The sequence below is a fragment of the Drosophila teissieri genome, chromosome 3R, assembly GCF_016746235.2.
Source record: "Drosophila teissieri strain GT53w chromosome 3R, Prin_Dtei_1.1, whole genome shotgun sequence".
Taxonomy (NCBI): Eukaryota; Metazoa; Arthropoda; class Insecta; order Diptera; family Drosophilidae; genus Drosophila; species Drosophila teissieri.
The window spans coordinates 12,827,486-12,846,197 of NC_053032.1; the positions used below are offsets into that span (position 1 = coordinate 12,827,486).

The 18,712-nt window shown below is 46.1% G+C and overlaps 1 protein-coding gene across 16 annotated transcripts in view; it reads right to left on the bottom strand.

Annotated features, from left to right (window-relative positions):
- LOC122620172 (collagen alpha chain CG42342) overlaps positions 1-18,712 on the bottom strand; it is a 60,707-nt gene that overhangs the window by 5,327 nt on the left and 36,668 nt on the right. For 7 of the 16 annotated variants that reach the window (XM_043797514.1, XM_043797511.1, XM_043797507.1 and 4 more), the window contains exons 2-12: positions 16,821-16,900; positions 16,069-16,176; positions 15,880-15,948; positions 14,801-14,971; positions 14,295-14,400; positions 10,236-10,333; positions 767-1,129; positions 586-654; positions 426-521; positions 314-358; positions 191-253 (exon numbers count right to left, since the gene is read on the bottom strand). In XM_043797514.1, the coding sequence (XP_043653449.1) occupies positions 191-253; positions 314-358; positions 426-521; positions 586-654; positions 767-1,129; positions 10,236-10,333; positions 14,295-14,400; positions 14,801-14,971; positions 15,880-15,948; positions 16,069-16,176; positions 16,821-16,900 (1,268 nt within the window). Of the gene's footprint in view, positions 1-190; positions 254-313; positions 359-425; positions 522-585; positions 655-766; positions 1,130-10,235; positions 10,334-14,294; positions 14,401-14,800; positions 14,972-15,097; positions 15,152-15,879; positions 15,949-16,068; positions 16,177-16,820; positions 16,901-18,712 lie in introns of all 16 variants that reach the window. The other 9 variants (XM_043797512.1, XM_043797508.1, XM_043797506.1 and 6 more) reach the window with 5 other exon arrangements.

Here is an 18,712-nt window from a genome sequence, read left to right on the forward strand (position 1 = left end):
GAGAAAGAGAGATGAGAACACATAATTTGGTTAGTCAAAACGTTTAGTAACGAGATCCACGAGTACGAAAGTAACAAAAGCCAGGAGGGTTACGACTAGCTAAGCGGGGGATAATAGCCCCAATTTTCGTGAGGTAACAAAATAAAAGCCAAACAACACGGGCTGCCACGGGTGTTCAATGGAAATTTACCGGTATGCCAGCCTTTCCAGAGGGTCCAGAAGGTCCTGACTCGCCTCTCATGCCCATCGGACCCTGCAATTATATCATTTCATTGTAATTACGGGCTAAACTTTGGGCTACTTTGCCACTTACCGGCAGTCCCATAGGTCCCTGATCTCCCTTGTGGCCCTTTTCACCCTGCCCGCGAGATTTGAAACAGATTTAGAGATGCATATCTAGAGATATCTGACCTATTGACTCTTACCGCATCTCCCTTGCGACCGTCCAAGCCGCGTTCTCCCTGACTGCCGGTGTGTCCGGGCGGACCCATGGGTCCTGGAGGTCCCGGGGGGCCATATAACTGCGAAGGAAATTACATCGTTTGGGATTAGTCCACAGGGTGGTGGGTGAAAGATGTGGCTTACATATTCGATGGTGGGCATGTGGGGTGCGTCCGACATGCCGTCATCCTGGCGACGTCGCATTTTGCGGTACTGTAACGAAATTGGAATTATTCATGCTCCAAACAGGAATCCGATTGTGGTATATGGCCACGGTAGCTAGTTAGGATACATCCTTCAAGAACCGAGCTCAGACAATACTCACCGAGTCACCACGATCGCCCTTGTCCCCCTTGACGCCAGGGTATCCTGGAGGTCCTGGCAAGCCCGGGGGACCCATCAATCCAGGTGGGCCAATATCGCCGCGATCCCCCTTTTCCCCTGGTGGACCCTGGTATCCCGGCAGTCCCGGTGGTCCTTCGATGCCGGGCTCCCCGGGCAGTCCGTCCAATCCTCGCGGACCCAATGATCCGGGCTCTCCTGGCTCACCAGGTTCTCCCTTGCTGCCGTCCCGTCCATCGCGTCCATCCTTTCCAGCGATTCCTGGCGGTCCTGGTGGACCTCGCAACAGTGTCACCGGCGGATCGTCGTAGTCCTCGTCTATTTTGGTGCCTCCGGGTCCGAATATCTGCGCGCATTACAAGAGTGTGTGAGTGAGTGCACGGGTTGGAGAAGAGAAGATGGCAAATTTAGTGGGAAGATTAATTTATGCCACGTGGCACCGCCCGAGGCGTTGCACGCGCTTGTTCCACACGCTTTGATGGGGGAAACAAAAGCGCCGCGTAATTCGCAGGTAAGGAACAAAAATTTCGCCCACAGGAGAGGATTGGGATTGGGATTGCGATGCGGATGGGGATGGGTGGTGCGGCGGTGGTGTTCTGGTGGCCGTGCCGCAGCGAAAGTCTTTTGTGTGCCACGAAATTGTGTTAAGTGCAAGTTGGAGCATCCGTGCCATCGCACCACCACCACCACCACCACCTCCCACCTCCCAGCTCGCCCACTCCGCATCCCGTTGAGACAATGGCTGCATAGAAAATCTTTAAACCCGTGGAGCTCTAGTGGGTGTGCGGCTGGTGCGGGGCTTTACGAGAGTCGAAAATAAAGTCAAGTCAGCGACAGCGACTTCTCTACGTGCTTCGAGTGCCTGTGTGAGTGTGTGTCTGTGTGTGTGTGTGAGTGCCCCCCGTTCGAGTGTGTGGGTGCTCTTTGGCCCTTGCCATTGTGTGCGCGCATGTGTGTGTAAGTGAGTGAGTGCATTGCGAAAGACAATTAATTCTTTTTTTAGCCGTGTTTTTGGTGGGTTAATGTGCACGCTTCGAGGCAAATTTCCAAGGCACAGACAACCAGGCAAGCCCCAAAAAATACATAAAGTCCAAAGTTTCGATGGGGCTTAAACGTGCACTGCTCAGCAATTCGAAATTAATGTCTTAGATCGGTATTTAGCTTGAATAGTCAGAAGATAATGGTTGCGTAAGGGGTACCATAAATATTCAGAGGATTTTTAAAAGTTCGGAATTCTATTATAACTTTTTATTACTAGGGAAGACTTATACTTGTAGAGCACCTTCAATAGCAGTGCCCGGTTAGAGGCATTCATGGTACAGGCTCTCTTCTTGATGCAGTGCTTTGCACTTTTGCTTTTCTTCAGTGTATTGTGGCTGTCGGGAAATTACCAAAAGTTGTTGAGCGCGAGGGCTTTCAGACCGCATTGCACCCAAACAAAAACCCCTATTAGGCGAATGCTAAGCGACATAAAAGGCAAACTCCGGCTAAAACAACGAGAGCAGCGGAATATGTTAAGGAGCCATGGAAAATGGCTGGAATAAAGGCAAATAGGGAAAACCATTTACACATGTGGCTCAAGTAAATAGAGACACTTGTCGGTCCCTGAAATATTCAATCGCACCCGGGCCAAATCCAGTTGGAGTATAATGGGCCTCAGCTCGGCATTAAAGCTGAGTCCTTCGTGGAATTAAGGAAAATTGCTCCCCGAGTAGTACTGCAGGAAATCAGATTGAATGTATCCGCTTAGTCCTTTGATTGTGAATATGCATTACGTGCAGTCGTTCACCTCTATCCCGGCATACGCAATTGATCCTGTATCTGTACCTGTATCTGTATCTGTATCTGCAACTGTACTTGCATATGTATCTGCGCTGCTGTGTCTGTGTCTATATCTGTGTCCCTGTGGAAGTGTAATTTCCTTGCGGCATGCCCGGGCATGTGCAACAATTACATTTTCTTCTGTCACAGGAAGTGGCGTACTTACAGTTATTAAAACCCGGCAACAACAGCAAAACAGCATAAGGACAACGGCATCAGCGAGAAGGCATAACAATGTAAGCGCTTAACGCACACTTATACGGACAGGATGTGGCTTGGCATATGCACAAGTTCTTCGTCCTGCGAAATGGCGACAGACAAAAGGACGAGGCGGCAAAGATAACTGTGGTCTATGGATGGTGAGGCAGGAGTCCTTCCTTCTCGCCGCAAATGCACTTCCCAATTTCAACTTTTTCCCTCTTGCCATTTTCTTTTTGCCCCAGGAGCTCTGATCTGCATGTGGCTCCTGAGCAGGTATGTTCCTTCTTCGTGTGTGTGTGTATGTGTGTGTGTGCAAGGATGCCAGCTTCTGCGTCAGTGGGCGCTTTGTTAGCAACTTTGGCACATTGTTCCTAATGCGGAATAAGGGGAATCCGCCATGGATTCCCTCTCCTTTCTGGCCATTTGTAGAGCAATTAAAGCGATTTGAATTAAAGCCGAGTGCTTAACGTTTGCCTTCTGCTGTAATTAAGGGACACTTTGAGGGCTTACGTGCCCACATTTCCCCGCCGGCCAGTCAATCGATGATCGCAAAACCCAGTAACGCCAGTTGCCAGTTGCCAAAGGAGAACGGCAGTCGGGGTTTAAAGGCTTTTAAAGCCAACTGCCGGCAGATAAGGCAGATAAATAACATAAATAAGAGATACGGATACAGATACAGATGCGGAAAGCGGCAAGTGAATTGGGCAGATGTTTGTGGGGCTCGGCTCGCAAGGACGAATGTTGCCACAGCTGCCTAACTACGATATCCGTTGGAAAAAAATACCAGAATGAAAACGCACTGTGTTTCATCCTCTGCCTTTTCGAGAGCCCAAATACCAATCGGCTTGCGGGGGCGTAAGTGTGTGTGTGTAAGGAAATCCATTAGAATGTATCAATATTTGTGCGGGCGAGCGCCTCGGGTAGAATTTAATTTTCAAAGCACCCAAACACAGTCACATATATGTATGTAGATATACCAATTTGAGCCGGAAGGTCCTCTTAAATTATGCGTAAATATCGAAAATATTTGCACAAACGCCTTCCAATTTAACGCTCAAATGACAAGGCAAATGAATTTTTTATTCAGCAGTCATGGCGTTTTTTTAATGCATACTCTCGGGCGCATCACCTTTTATTTGCGTACGTTTTAGTTGTCAATGCAAATTGTAATTGTAAATTAATTGCCCCATCGGATGGTATGTCGTTACGTCTGGATTTCGCCCAGTATGCATCCGGCGAGGTTTTCACATTTAAAGCTGGCAGGAAAATGGAGAAGGAAAACAGACAAATGGCCGCACGTAATCGCGTTAAATTGAAAATCATTTTGATCTCGACGCGACCTTTTGCGGATGTCGCTGAATGCGAACCAGATAGATGGGCAAATGGCGAATGGTAAATGGCGAATGGAAGGATGGCGGGTTGGCGACCAGAAGGACCAAGGAGTAGTAGCGGGGCCAGAAGGACGAGGCCACCTCGGGATCGAGATACTCACTCGCCTTCAAGTACAACATGTGCCGCTGGTGCCCTGCGTGCGCGCATATTTTTCACAATTTTTCATTTTCCCCGGCAGTTGTTGCCTCTTTTGAAATTTCATATTTTTCCCGAGCCATAACAACAGCCAGTGGGAGCGGGAAATGGCGGAAAAAAGCGCACTGAACGACCAACCTTCCCATTCCGCCCAGTCCGCCATAACATCATACCATCGGCCCATCCACCCATCCGCCCATCCGCCCACCACCTGAGGTGAAAGTTTTGCAGCCCGTTTCCGGCTCACATACACCCACATATTCCGTATACTCCGTGAACTCCGGCCAAAATCCCGGCACTTCATGGCGTGTAATGCGTTGCGCGTTTGCCGCAAAAGTTTACAAAATATTCGACGCTGGCCGAGGGGAAGTTCTTTGGAAGTACGCGAGCGCATTAAATTCGTAATACGTTCCGCCTCGCATTGATACCGATTACAATGGGCGATTTGAGCGATAAAAGGCGGAACCATAAACAATCTGAGATTGCTTTCGTTGTGCAACGCTGTCTTTATAGAGAAGAAAATCTATGAAAATATCATAAAAATTACAAATCCGGAAGCGATTCTAGTTTGCGATCTCCCAACTCTGTCAGCCCCAATAAACTAAAGTTTTTTTAAATTCCCATGTTATGAAATAAGTTCTGTAAAACTTTGTTACTCCAGCTTTTAGATCACGAATTTATTTTTATAGTCTGGACTGCATCTTAACATCTAGCATTAAACATCCTAATGAAGCACTCTTTATTTATTCATCAAAATAAAAAGCAGCTGGAAATAATGTACGAAGTTTTAAAAGCTGCATAAACATATCATCTGTTCAATTATGAACTAAACTATCACAACTTCATCAACTCGAAAAAGTAATTACCCAATTACGTTCCACCTTTGGCATTCGTAAAGAAATACTTTTCAGTTTACAAGTGGCATTTCCTCCTTGAAGGATAAACTGAGCTTTCATAACGAAAAGTAAATGGCCAATTAACTTTCACCTTAGCCATTCACAAAGAATTAATGTTCAGTTTTTAAGCAAAATTTCTAAAATATTGCTCGTCCTTACATATATTCTCGTCTTCTTAGAAGATATTTTATTTATAGAAAATTCAGTGGGGTGTAAACTTTCGTCGCAACACCCACTGTGCCGAGCTCAAGAGGAGGAAGTCAAGTCCTGTTGTAAAAATTTCGCGTGATTTCGTTTCGCCCCTAACAATGTAGCTGCGGTTTCTCCGGTTGCCGTGATATTGTAATATGTATGAAATTCGGAAGTATTTAGGGAAATCGTTGTTAAAGATTTCGTCGTTTTGTTGCTGCTACTGCTGCTTTTTGCCATCGTATTCGACGACAACAGTTCCACATCAATGCCAAGATGGCAGCAGTTGGCATTTGTGTGGTTGGTTGTTTGGTTGGGTTTTTAGGTTGGCAGAGCGCGTTGGTTTCGTATAATTTTGCTACTTTTGCATGCACAGCCACCTCCCCCCTCCATTCCTCCTCTCATCCCCTATTCTTCACTCCCTCTCCCCACAGCCCCACAGCCACCCAAACCCCAGAAACACATCCAGCCCCCTTCTCGGATTTCCAGCGCTGGCGACCCCAAACCCACGTCAATGTAACACGCGTGCCTATAAATTTCTATGAGGCTGACTAACTTGGATGAAATTGGGAGTGCGGTTGCAGAAGAAAGGCAGTTCAGTGGGTGGGGCATTGGGGTCAGGGGGCCCCCTGCATTGTCGTCGCGTTCCTGATTCCGTGGGTGAGCCCGGATTTCTTTATTCAATCGCTTTTGTGACTCCCGCAACGCTCTCATCATCAGCGGCCATAAAATAAAAGTTACGCACACCCCTGGGGCCAGGACATTACCCGCACACCCGTGTACATGTGTGTGTGCCCGCCCACCCACGCGTGTCCTGCGGCGTGTCCCACGCTTGACCGGGTTTTTTTGCCGGGTTTTCAGGCCCCGACACAACGGGCCTTCGCTCGCATTCAATATAAGATATATGGACGCTGACCGCAAATAATTGCCGCAGACAAGGAAAATTGGAAAATTGCGCACAAAGGAGGCGAAATTTGCATGAGGCGCATTTTTCAATGAACAATGACGTAAGCACACATCCACATTGCTGGTCATTTGGGCTGGATGGCGCTTATCAAATCGGAAAATCGGAAAATCGGGTAAAATCGGCAAAGGAACGGAGAAAGGAAAAAGAGAAAGTCGTCTCCACTCAAGCTGAAGCAATGAAAATCCAGGCAATGAGCCCAGGATCCGGAGTTCGGTGGTGAAAGTGCTAAGCTTATTGCGTCGTTTAGCCAACACCCGACAACCAACGAATTGGCCAAGTGGCAGCCACAGCGATGAACCCTTTGAGTGGCAGACATGGCGATGTATGTATGTATGTATGAATGTACAGACGTGCAGGATACAGACACACACTGGCATGAAAAGGTCCTGGCCCATTTGGATTTCCGTGTAAGCAACCTTAAGTCTTTGATTTGCCGAGGAAAGTGTGCCAACTTTTCATCTGCACAGTTCCTGGGATCGCATTTCCATCGGGGCGGAGACCGTGTGACGTGTAGCGAATTGACAAGTTTTCTTCTTTTTTTTTTTGCGACTTTCGCAATTTTTATGACTCCATTTACTTAGACGAAGTCGCAGCCGGCACGGGAAAACTTTTTGGTTGATAAGCAAAGCGGAGGAAAGCCGGTGCGGGTGGGGTGTTAAATTTATGCTGATGTGAAGGGCCCAAAAGACAACAAACTTGACATGGGCCTTGGCTGAGCAACGATTGTAAAATACATTAGCATAAATTTGACATAAACGCTTCACAAACAGTTTCTTCTGGCTGAGATTGCTGTCAGCTAACCCACAGCCACATCTACATCTCCAGCCCCATTCCCATTCCCATTATTCCCATCCAGCCTCCCCATCTGACTTATCGTTTCAACTTTATTAAACCGAGATATATGGTTGCGGAAAGTGCAAATCTGCAACTGCTAAATCGAGCCATGACATAGGCGCTTTAATATTAATTTAAATTTTTAATTCGTTGCCCGCTCGTAAAATTCATGCTCGTGCTGCGGGCAGAATTCATTTTGATACCCTGTAGCCACGGGGCATCTGGCGTTTGTTGCTGCCCAGATTATTCATGGATTTTTCTGACAGCTGACTTACTTTGCATTTGTCACTGGGCTTAGTTTGCCCATTGCCCATTGCCCATTGGTGTTCGCTCTGAATATAGGGCACAGAATCATCGGCTCCTTGTAAAACTCTGCCTCACGCCTCACTACACACATCGAATTCATTTCATATGCCAACCCGTCATCAGAATCCCCCCTCATCTTGCCCCCACCACGTCCCTGGCATGTGGCAATCTATATGAGCATTTTATTCTGACGAGGCGACGAAAATAACATGTCAAATTTATAATGCCAGCAATTGCGTTATGCTTTTTTTATGACGCCGACGGCTAGGCAATAACCCCAAAAAAAAAATAAATAACAGGAGGAAAAATGGGAAAATGGTTTTAGCCAAAGCCAGATGCTGTTGGCGAGGAATGGATATATGTTTTCCAAAATAGGCCAGACACTTTTTACGATTTGCTGAACTAATTATGGTAAAGTTGTTCACCTGCCAGTAGGCAAATTTTGGAAATGCAGCTAAACAATTCCCACCGATGCAGCTCCTCACATAATTATCATTATTTTCGCAGGCAGGCTGAAAGTAATGAGCAAATGGGCTTCTCTTTCCGCAGGGAAATCGATCGATGAAAAATCAACTATGTTGGCTGCCTCGAAGGCGTCACGTTTCCACCGAAGATGACGGCAATTGTTGCAAATCATTTTTTATGCCTTGCACTGCCTGCGGTGCGGCGCATGAGTGCGAATATATAGTTATATCTGTTGTTTCGGCGACTTTGACTTTTGTTTGTTTGCCAAAGAAGAAGGGGTCCACAGGCCCACAGACCCACAGGCAGAAGCCGTTTGCTTACGACTTTCATTTGTTTTGACATCACGTTGCTGCAGTTCGCTGGATGGAGGAACTTTCGTCGACTGTGCAGGGGGCTCAATATAATCGGCTCATTGAAACTCGCTGGTTTGGCAGCAGGGAAAGATCGAAAAGTTTTATGAAACGTTAATAACTTGTCTTTGGGAAACTATTCCTTTTGACAAAAAATGCATGCGAAATTCTTGCCTGCAAATGTGTATCTTTCGCATCTCGACTTGAATTTAAATATTCTTGCAAAAGCCTGTGCTCAACAATTTAATTGGATTTAATGCCAACGTGCTTGTCAAGAATTTTGTATATACTCGTACTCGTATTTATTTGAAAGCTTGAAATTTTTGCCTTCTGTTGTGTGGTGAACATTTGCGTTTTAATTGAGGTGGCATGCTTGTAGATTTTGTTTCTTGAAAACACTGAAAAATTTGATTTAGTCGGCTTACCCGCAGGGTGTACATTTAATATTTAAAGTCTAAGGAGTTTATTATTGAAAATGGAATTCATATTTCTTCCGGAGGTATTTCTGTAGATAACGCTTTTGTTTCCGGCTCGATTCTTTAATGTCTTGGGTATCATTTCATCTCGCAAACTCTTCTTCGCCATTAAGTGCTGTATCTACCCTCGCTGGCTGTGAACCCATAAAAGAAGTTCGGCACGTTGCTGCCGCGTTTTCTGTTTGTTGTTTCGCTGCTGGGCGTATTGGAAGTCGGTTTGTATTGGCCAAATGCCTGCCGTTTCTTCTCGGCATTACGCGTTATTAGAAAAGCAGCAGCCACGGAGGCAACAGCGGCTGCCGTGACTTTGACTTTGCTGCACAATAATCAGAACGCTTTCCTTGAAAACCCCCTCTACCAGTTGGCTACGTGAAAATGGGCAAAATGCGCAAATGTTTGCGCACTGGTTGAGCAGCATAATACATAAACACGGAACAGAACAGTACAGAACAGAACGGAACTCGAACCCAAACCCCCAGCTGGATCCGAGGAAACTCATCCGTGGCGTAGCAGCTTTGCCGGCGGCGCTTATGCATTTTTCATGGAGCACACAAACACGTGCTGGCCACACATATTCATATATGCGCAAAAAAGAAAGGCAGCGAAATGAAATGAAAATTCCATCCGCCAACCGCCATCCTCCATCGCCCCCCGAAGAATCGCGCATCCATCAACGCGTCAAAAGGGCGGCAACAGCTGCCGCCACTTGGAGTGCCAATAAAAATGTTAAGTATCTTAGGAACTGTTGACATTTTCTGGGGGGCAGAACCATAACGACGAGATAGTACTAGATAAATGCCTTCGATATGACACAAGTATTTCCAGGGAGGCGCCGCCAAAATTTTTGGGCACCAGATTAGCAGGCGAAATACATAGTTTCTTGGGGGTGTGTTGCCAGAAGTATGTGTGTATGTGTGCCACATACTTTTATTTTTCCCATCTCCCTTTGGCAGCTTGTCAAAGTTTCGCTCCTCACAAAACTGGTGACTGTATCTCAGGACTCCAAGGACTCCGAGGACTATCAGGACTCGCACTTGCTGTAATGAGTTAAGTAACACGTTCTCCGCAGCCGTGTAAACATGCTCATTACACCGACTGCCAACATGCAGGTGAAACCATGCGGAAGGACAAGTTTCGGGTTTACCCTTCTATGTGGGTATGCATATAGTATTATGTAGGCATATACGCGTATATGGATATTTACACCCGCGGCGTCACTAGTATTTACAGATTAGCATAAAATTAACGCACACGCCCACGCATTTGTACAAAGTAATTTACATGATAATACACTTCTTGTTTTCGAACTCAATTTACGGCCTGCGCCGTTGAGTTTCTAATTAAAAATCGAGTGGAATCAGGTTGTGTTTTGCTTTTTTTCCTGGTTTGTTCAGCTTTTTGTGCCGTGTTGATTACTCACCCGCTTGCCCCGTTTGCCGCGCGGTCCTTTCTCGCCGGGAGGTCCTGCAGGTCCAATGGGTCCCGCTTCTCCTCGAGTTCCCGGTTCTCCAGGCGGACCTGTTCACAAAATGTTAATTTCAGCGAATCGCTTCTAGTGACAGATTTCAAAATGCGAGCAAACAATGCCATGAATATATTCGGTTACACAGATACACAGATCCCATATATATATATATGTATATATATATATGTATATATACATTACAGACAGAGATACAGATACAGAGTCGGGTCCGCCCGCAAGTGTTGTGCAAACAGTGGGCGTGGCCTCTGTAATTATAGAGCACCGAGAGCTCAATAAAGCCGCCTTCCCACCACACCCCTTATGCCCGATTTTGTTGGTTTTGGTCAGCAATTTGTTCAACTGGTTGATGATAAGGGACGGACAGGCTCTTGATGGTTTAACGATGGTCGGGGCTTAGTTGGCGATGCAAATTGTTTATCGCCAGCGAATGAAATGCCCCGACTTCACAGTGGTCGCAAATCAATGGTAAATGGTAAATGGTGAATGGTCAGGGGCAAATAGTTCAAGGCCCCAGCTTCATCCTATGCTAATGACGGCAACGACTTGACCCACTTAATGGTATTCTATGTGCATATACCAATCTATATATAGCATTGCCATACCTTTCCCTTCGACGTCACTTCGATGCAATTGAAATCGGAATGCAAACAGATGCAGAATAACAATTTAATATGCATAAGCTGCACTTTTGCTGGCAGCTGCAAAAGCAGACCTTTTTTATCCCACCGCCAAGGACTCGCATTCTCCGTTGAAGTGGGGCAGGAATTGGATCTGTGTATATGCAGCAAATACCCCAGCTCCGGCTTGCAGCAAATCGAATTTGTGATGATCAAAGGACTTCGTGCTGAGAATGTAGCGCTTGGATGGCGATATTGTGAACTTTGGCCCACTGTGCGGCGGACGACCAACCTGTTTAGTTAGAATAATGAGAAATTGCCTTTTTTTGGTTTGTTTGGCATGGCCATTAAACCAGACCACTTGCAGAGCCAACAGAAAAGGGAGGGGGAGGGGAGCTCATATCGTAGATAAATCCAATTGTGCGGCTTGTCAAAATGGGCGAGGGCATGAAAGATATAGTGAATTTATTAAGTTCGTAAAATTGCGTCCAACGCAAAAGGACCTCGTCCTGCGGAGAGCATAAATTTACCGGTCCTGCCAGCACAGAGCACAGAGAGATCCTCCGATGTCGCCTCCCATTTGTTTATAAAGCATTTGTCCGCAAGCCCCATTGTCTGGCCTGAAGTTTTCTATTTATGCATGCATAATTCAACGTTAAGCATTTTAGTCGACAATTGCAACAAACATTATAAAAACTATATACACAGACTATAGCCAGCCGGAGCAGTCAGGGTCCAAGCTGAATTTTGGATTTATAGTGTCCAGGATATTGGATTGCCGGTCAGAGGGCTTAGTGTTTATTTTGTTTGCTGGCAGATGAAATGCCCGAGATAAGTTTTAATTTCATAGAACGGAAGCTGCCCGAAGACGCAATGCAATCAAGCAAGAAACCAAATGAAATGAAATTCAAATAAATCATGAAATAAATTGAATTTTTTGATGTTACAGCTGGGGCTACTGCTTTTGTTTTCTGCCAGCCAGCCAGCCAGCCAGCCAGCCAGCCAGCCAGCGAGCCAGCCTGAGATTTTCCGAGACCGAGATGGACCGGCATTTTCCGCCTGAAAGCGACACATCCAATTGCTCTGGGCTGCCAAGTCCACACACAAAGAAAGCTTAACTAATTACGGAACCGATAAGATAAGCCCAGTAGTCAAGCCAAGCCCAACTGGGCCAACAGCCGTCGAGTCCAGACGCAGGGAATCCCGGATACAAATGACGTTCCATTTATTCAAATCAAGCCGAAGTAGTGTCCCCTGGGTACCCGTGCCCGTACCCACCCCGCTTCTTGTCGCTGAATTTGGGGAAAAATAAATTGCAATTTCGTGTCCATCAACGCACCAGGGAAAAGTGGACGCAGTTCGAGCCTACAGCTCGGCGGAAGTAATCGAATGCAACTGAAGCTGCATCTGCATCTGCTACTGCTACTGCTACTGCCGACAGATATCGCAGCATCAGATCTTATAGCAAGAACTCCAGGAACAATGGGCCGGCAACACGAGCATCGTCATCGCAATCACATCGAAATGCCACTGCGACATCGAAGCACTTTGATGCCAGCCACTGATAATTTGGGCGGACTGATGTACTGATGGACGGAGGGACGGAGGGACAGTGGCACACTGGAGGGTGGATGGGCGGAGAGGTGGATGGGCGGAGGGGCGGATGGGCGTGGGCACTCGTAATGATGCGGGCTGCTCAAACCGCAGCAAACCGCTTAATTGATGGCGTTGCTCGCTGGCCTACGAACGCTCAAAGGCACTAGGGGTACTCAATAATCGGAAAACTTCCATAATAAGTAAAGTGAGATTCGCAATATTTCGATAAACACAAAGATTTGTTCCTAATTTTGTTATTCGTATTGCAAGTTTTTAAAGGTATTTTAAAATACATTTGCACAAATAATCTATTTAAAAGACCTATGGCCCTAGATGCAGTTTGAACTCGTGTGTATTAGAATAAATAAAACCATTATCCCCAATAGATATTGCACCACGGATATTCTTTAAGGCAATGCGAGCCATAACAATCTTGTATGTAATTTAAAATAAATAAAATTAAGTCTTTATTACTGGATTTTAAAGCCAATTTGGTTAATGGACATTCAATGTTGTGTTAAACGTAATTTCAAGTGGGCGTAATTTCGGGTCATAAAAGCGAGCATACCAGAACCAAAATTGAATTAAAATTCTATTCTCCCAATAAAACCTCAGCGACGGATCATCAACACCATCAATCCGCGATCCATCAATTGCTTAAAGAAATTTCCAGTGTCATCTGGACAACAATTTTATGGCCCATCAATCCATCTACCACATCCATCAGTCTGAACGCGAACGATTGCTTATTTATTGGGCCCACTGAGTGCCCCTAGTAAAACAATAGTACGAGCTGTCCCACTGAGGTCGGGAACTAACCGTCCCAGTCCCAGCCCAGTCCCAACCCAATCCAGCCCACTCCATCGCATCCAATCCCATATTGTTGTACTCCAACTCGATGGTAGTCATGCTAATGAGCCGCTAAAAGCAACATAAATGACATAAAGTTGCATCTTTACGACTGCGGCCAGTGCCACAAGTTCTCGGGGTCTACAGATTTTTACGAGAATCACTAGATTTGTATTTGATTCCCGCTCGTTTCAACTATTTTGGAACGTCATGTTTTTGGGGCTATTTTCGTGTATTAAATTCGTATAAAGTGCAGAAATGTGTTGGGGCCGGATCATAAAACCGAGCCGAATGGAAATTCCATTGTTGTGGTGGGCGGAATTGTGGGGCGGCCAAACTCCCAACATTTCTATGCGCATTTAATTGACGTTGGAGTCCGAACTGGGCGCACAACGAAGGTCGTAAAAGTTATAGCGAAATGCAGCAGTGGAAAGGAAATTTGAAAATTTCCAAATATGGCAGAGTCATCGAATAAAATATTTAAAATATGTGTGTGAGGTCATAAAAAACCGGGGAAAATGTGTGAAAAGCGAGCGATGCCGCGCTGATGCGCTGATTTCCATTTAAGCGAGCCGACCAAAAATAAAGGCACAACTAATGGGATAGCCCGCTAGTCAATGACTCAATTAATCGAGGATGGGGGCATTGGGTCTACACTCGTGTGTTCCGTGTTCCATGTGACCATGCTATGTGTGAGCTGTGAGAGCATTTCCCAGTTGCGGATGACAATAAATTAGGCGACCCGCAGCCGCGTGGCCACACTTGAAAAAGTCATCGAGCGATCCATCGATCGATGCCCAAGCACAAGTATAGCTACAAGTATCTTTGTAGCTAAATCTGTGTATCGGTGTATCTGTATATCCGAATGCGTTAAGTGGCTGTTGGATGATGCAAGCACAAACAAACACACGAGCCGTCAGCTGGCACTTACCAGGTGGTCCCGCTGGTCCCGGCGGACCCTCGATGATGCCAGTGGGGAACTCGTCACCCTTGATGGTTGTGGTTAGTCCACGATCGCCTCGATCGCCCTTGTCGCCCTGGAAAGAAGTCGGCCAGAGGGTGAGTGAGTCATTGTGGAAATTAAGTGGAAAACCGAGAGTCGGACAGCCTTAATGCATAAATAAACGATAAATACTGCGGAAAAACCGAGACCCGCACCCAACATAACGACATCAAGAAAATGGGAAAGTCGAGAGAACAAAAGAGGACGACCCGACCCGGCAGGATGACAGCGAATCACTGGCCGTCACTTAAGCCGTCGCCGTCGCCGTGTTTATCCAACAGATACAAATAATGCATTAATCCTGGTGACATCTTCCTCCCAGAATCTCGTTATTGTTATGGGTGTGTGAGTCCTTATCTGCGCCTTTTGTTTCGCTTTTCCTCTTTACTCTCGTGTACGAAAATGATTTCGGTGAATCACCGGCAGAGACTCACCTTCGTGCCAGGTGCACCGGCCACGCCGGGCGGTCCTGCAACTCCTGGCTGTCCGGCCTCGCCCTGCGGACCTTGCGCTCCGGTTTCGCCCGGTGGTCCTCGCTCGCCCGGCACACCCGGCTGGCCCGCTTCGCCCGGAGGTCCTGGCGGACCCGGCTCACCGGGCTCTCCCTGTGAGGACGAGGAAACATGTTTATTAGCTCAGGATCTCCCGTCGTGTTGACCGTGTGTGGGCTCGTGCAGGACATAAACTAAACATAGGACATGCGGAGACAAAGAAGGTGCCGGGCAACTTACCTTCAGCTGTATGACTGTGGAAGCGGATACATTGACGCCTGCTTCTTGCAAGTCCTTACAGCGTCAACCATACCAACCAAAACAACAAGTTTTAATGTAAACATAAAAATATATTAAAAAACCAAATGGGTTATTTAAAAACAATGGTTAATAAATCATCAAACAAAGTTAGTTTCAGCTGCTGCAAAAGCTAGATTAGCCAAATTAAAAGCAAATAATCCAAATTAAATGTTCTTAAAGGGTAACTCAAAGCTACGAAACAAATAGGATGGAAATTCCATTAAAAACTACCAAGGGATCTGTCCGAAAAGTTGCCGCTACCAAAAGAAATGAAAAGGAAAGGGATGGGATGGGATGGATAGAGAAGGGAAGGGAAGGGAAAGTCTACCAAACTACGATGTTGCAACGAATTTATGGCGCAGTTTAAACAAAAGAGCCAAGGCAGCAGCACAACAGGACAACAGACAGGAGACAACTTAAAAGCATTACAAACGAGAATGAAGCGAGACAATAAACACAACTACACAACTAAGTAAAAGGACGAAGGGACTACGATGACTGGACCAGAAGGACAAATCCAGAGACCGAGCGACTCAGCCAAGGACAACAAGTTGCAAATAATTTGTTGTGTGCTACGGGCTGCCATCTCTGGGCCATCTGCATTTGGCCCCTGAAAAATGGTCTTGACCATGCCAACGTCTAAAGTACAACGAAGAAAGGGCGGCCCAAGTGGCAAAGAGTTTGCTTGATGAGTGGATATGGGTGGTAGTGGGTGGCAATACCTTAACAGCAACTATCTCCGCATAGCCCAGCGTGCCGCCATGCAGCGTTGTCACCGATCTCTTCAGACCCTAGGAATGCAAAGCAATTTGGATCCGGTTAGACTCTATTTAATTTGTAGCCATGAATTGCAGCAGCCTTAGCGGATTTCGAGATCTGGCAGTGGAAGTGGAGCTGCGACTCCGACTTACCTTCACGGTTTGGAAGACATCCATGCCGGGGTGGCCGACATCGCCCTTCTGTCCCTTGTCTCCGGGCTTGCCCGCCGCGCCCTTCTCCCCGCTGATGCCATTCAGGCCCTGGATAACGAGAAATATGTATGTTAACTCAAATAATAGTACCATCTGCAGCCTCTACTTCTTCACGTTTTGTATAATTTTGCACATTTGAATGTTCGCTATTGCCACTTGATTCTCTTCATTGGAGGATTTTAGTACCATTCAAGCTTTTAGTTCTGGCTTTTACGAACCAGATACTATTTATTTGTATTATTTTATTTACTTTAAGGTGTGGTTTTTAAAATATTTCTATTGTGGGCCTCGGTCCTTAATTTATGTTTAAATATTGTATTGTACGCAATACAAATATATAAGAATGGTTGTATATATTATTTAATACAGGTTTTAAATTAAGCAGTCCACAGAACGAGTCTACGAAAAACAAAAACTTTGCGTTCCCATGGTGTCCGATTTCTGTACCGGAACTTGTATTTAAAGTATACACTGACAAAAATATGGGCCGTTTTTTTTAAGGTCTCCTAAAAGACTAATAATCATTGGCTTGGCGTGAAGGAGTTATAACATGAAGAACGAATATCTAGAGAAAGCGATCCACTTTTTAGTCGTGCACAATTTGATTAATATGTTGTGAACCGAGTGCAAGGTTCCAGTTGGAAGTTCCTTGAGCACATGGACTCCATTTCCTGGTGTCAACTGCTACTTACCGGATCGCCCTTTTCGCCGCTGTCTCCCTTCTTGCCGCGCTTCCCTCGCTTTCCCGGTGGACCGGGCGGACCTGGAGGACCTGCAATGGAAAGTTTCGGAAGTTAGTAGTGAAAAGCAATCTTAAGGTCGCCTCATTAGTTGCCCATTGAACTTGCCGCTGACCCACAGGAAACTGGATGGCGACGACCAGTGGCAAGCCATTTCCTTGGGTCACATCCCTTTGCCCCTCGGAAACCCCCATTTGCAGTTTAGCCACTTTTTTGGGCGTTGTTTTTTGCGCAGTTGGCGCAAATTCATTTAGCTGAAAAATGACTTTTCGCAGCATTTTGTCACGCTGCGGGCTGAGAAGCTGCTGGCGAATAGCGAATCGCGAATGGCGAATGGCGGGCACAAAATATTTACAACCACTTTTGGTGCTATTATTTCGGTGCTGCGAGGAAACTTTATCTACCCAAAGGACCCAAGGAGCAGCAAGGAGCAGCGAGGAGCAGCGAGGAACAGGACAAAGCTGCAGTCGATGCTTTTCAATTATTTCGCATGCAATTTTCCATGGCATAAAACTCCGAGCCGGGGTCCTTCGTGTCTTGTAATTTTCCACTGCTGCTGCTGCTTCTGCCAGTCTGTCGGCTGTCCATGGCAATTATTTTTATTAGAGCCGACTCGCTGCACTTGTTGTTTTTTGCATCCGCGGAACAGGAAATTAACACCTAAAATTCCAAGACAAAGGCACCAAATGGCTTTTATATGGTCCAATGTATCAGTCGGAAGGTGTGAAAATGTTTAATTAAATTAACAGACAACAGCAAGAGCAACAGCAAGAACAACAGCAACAGCAGGTCGCCTACAGGAAACCCCATCCTCCCCCACTTGCAAGTTTTTAGGGCCGTTCCATATAATAATTGTTGTAATTAAGTAATTTCGTTTTTCTACTTCTACGCCGAAAGAGAAGAAAAAGCCCGATAGCAGCAGGGTCTTCGAAAGGAAGCTGCCCTTAATGCAGGAAACGCCGGCAAACAATTTAAATTCATTTCGCGCTAAAATGGCGCCGCAAACTACCAAAGGCACGCGCTCCTCCTCGCGGTGGGTGGTAAAATGGGCGGGCGGGCGTCGCTTGGGGGCGTGGCCTTGCTGCAGACTATGTGAAGGTGCGAAGTGAGGCAGCCAGCATGACTCCGATGTTGATGCCGGTGCCGGTGCCTCTGATGCCCCCTCCACCCACCTAATCCACGGATGCTTATTTAATTAAAAAAAGATTTCTCTGTTCACGCAGTCGAGAACATGAAAGTATGGAGGCAAATAAAAAGCCAGAGATCCCAGACTAATAGAGAATATTTACAAGAAATGTAAAGTAAATGTGTGTAGATTACCTGGTGGAAGTTTTCGAAAAATTCAACGATGGACCATTTCCCAAAGCCACGCACGAATTAAAAACCATTAACTTTATTGCAAGTTATGAATAAAGTGAATTTCCCTAAATTAAATATTTCCAAGCATTTTTAATCAACTCAGTCGTATAGTATTATGCACTTCGGTGCACAATTTCAGCAAAAATAAATAAGATAAATAGACCATTACTTTTTGTCGAGCGTCTGGCGTCCCGTCCTATCCTAATTAATAGATCTGCTAAGAAACCCCAAGAACTGCTTCGTTAAGCCATCCATGAAATTTGCCTAATCTTCGAGTTGGCCCACTGTTCTCCGTCGTCGCAAATTATGCGCTTGCAGCACTTGCCAAGTAATAAAAGCCAACCAATTAAGCGTGGCTAAGACCCGGCCCAGAAACAATGAAGGAGTAACTCTGTCCGGCGGGAGTGCCAAAGTTGGAAGTTACACAGATGGGAGGGGTGGCGATTAAAGGAGGGACTTGGGCGTCAAGTGTCGTAAGCCAAAGC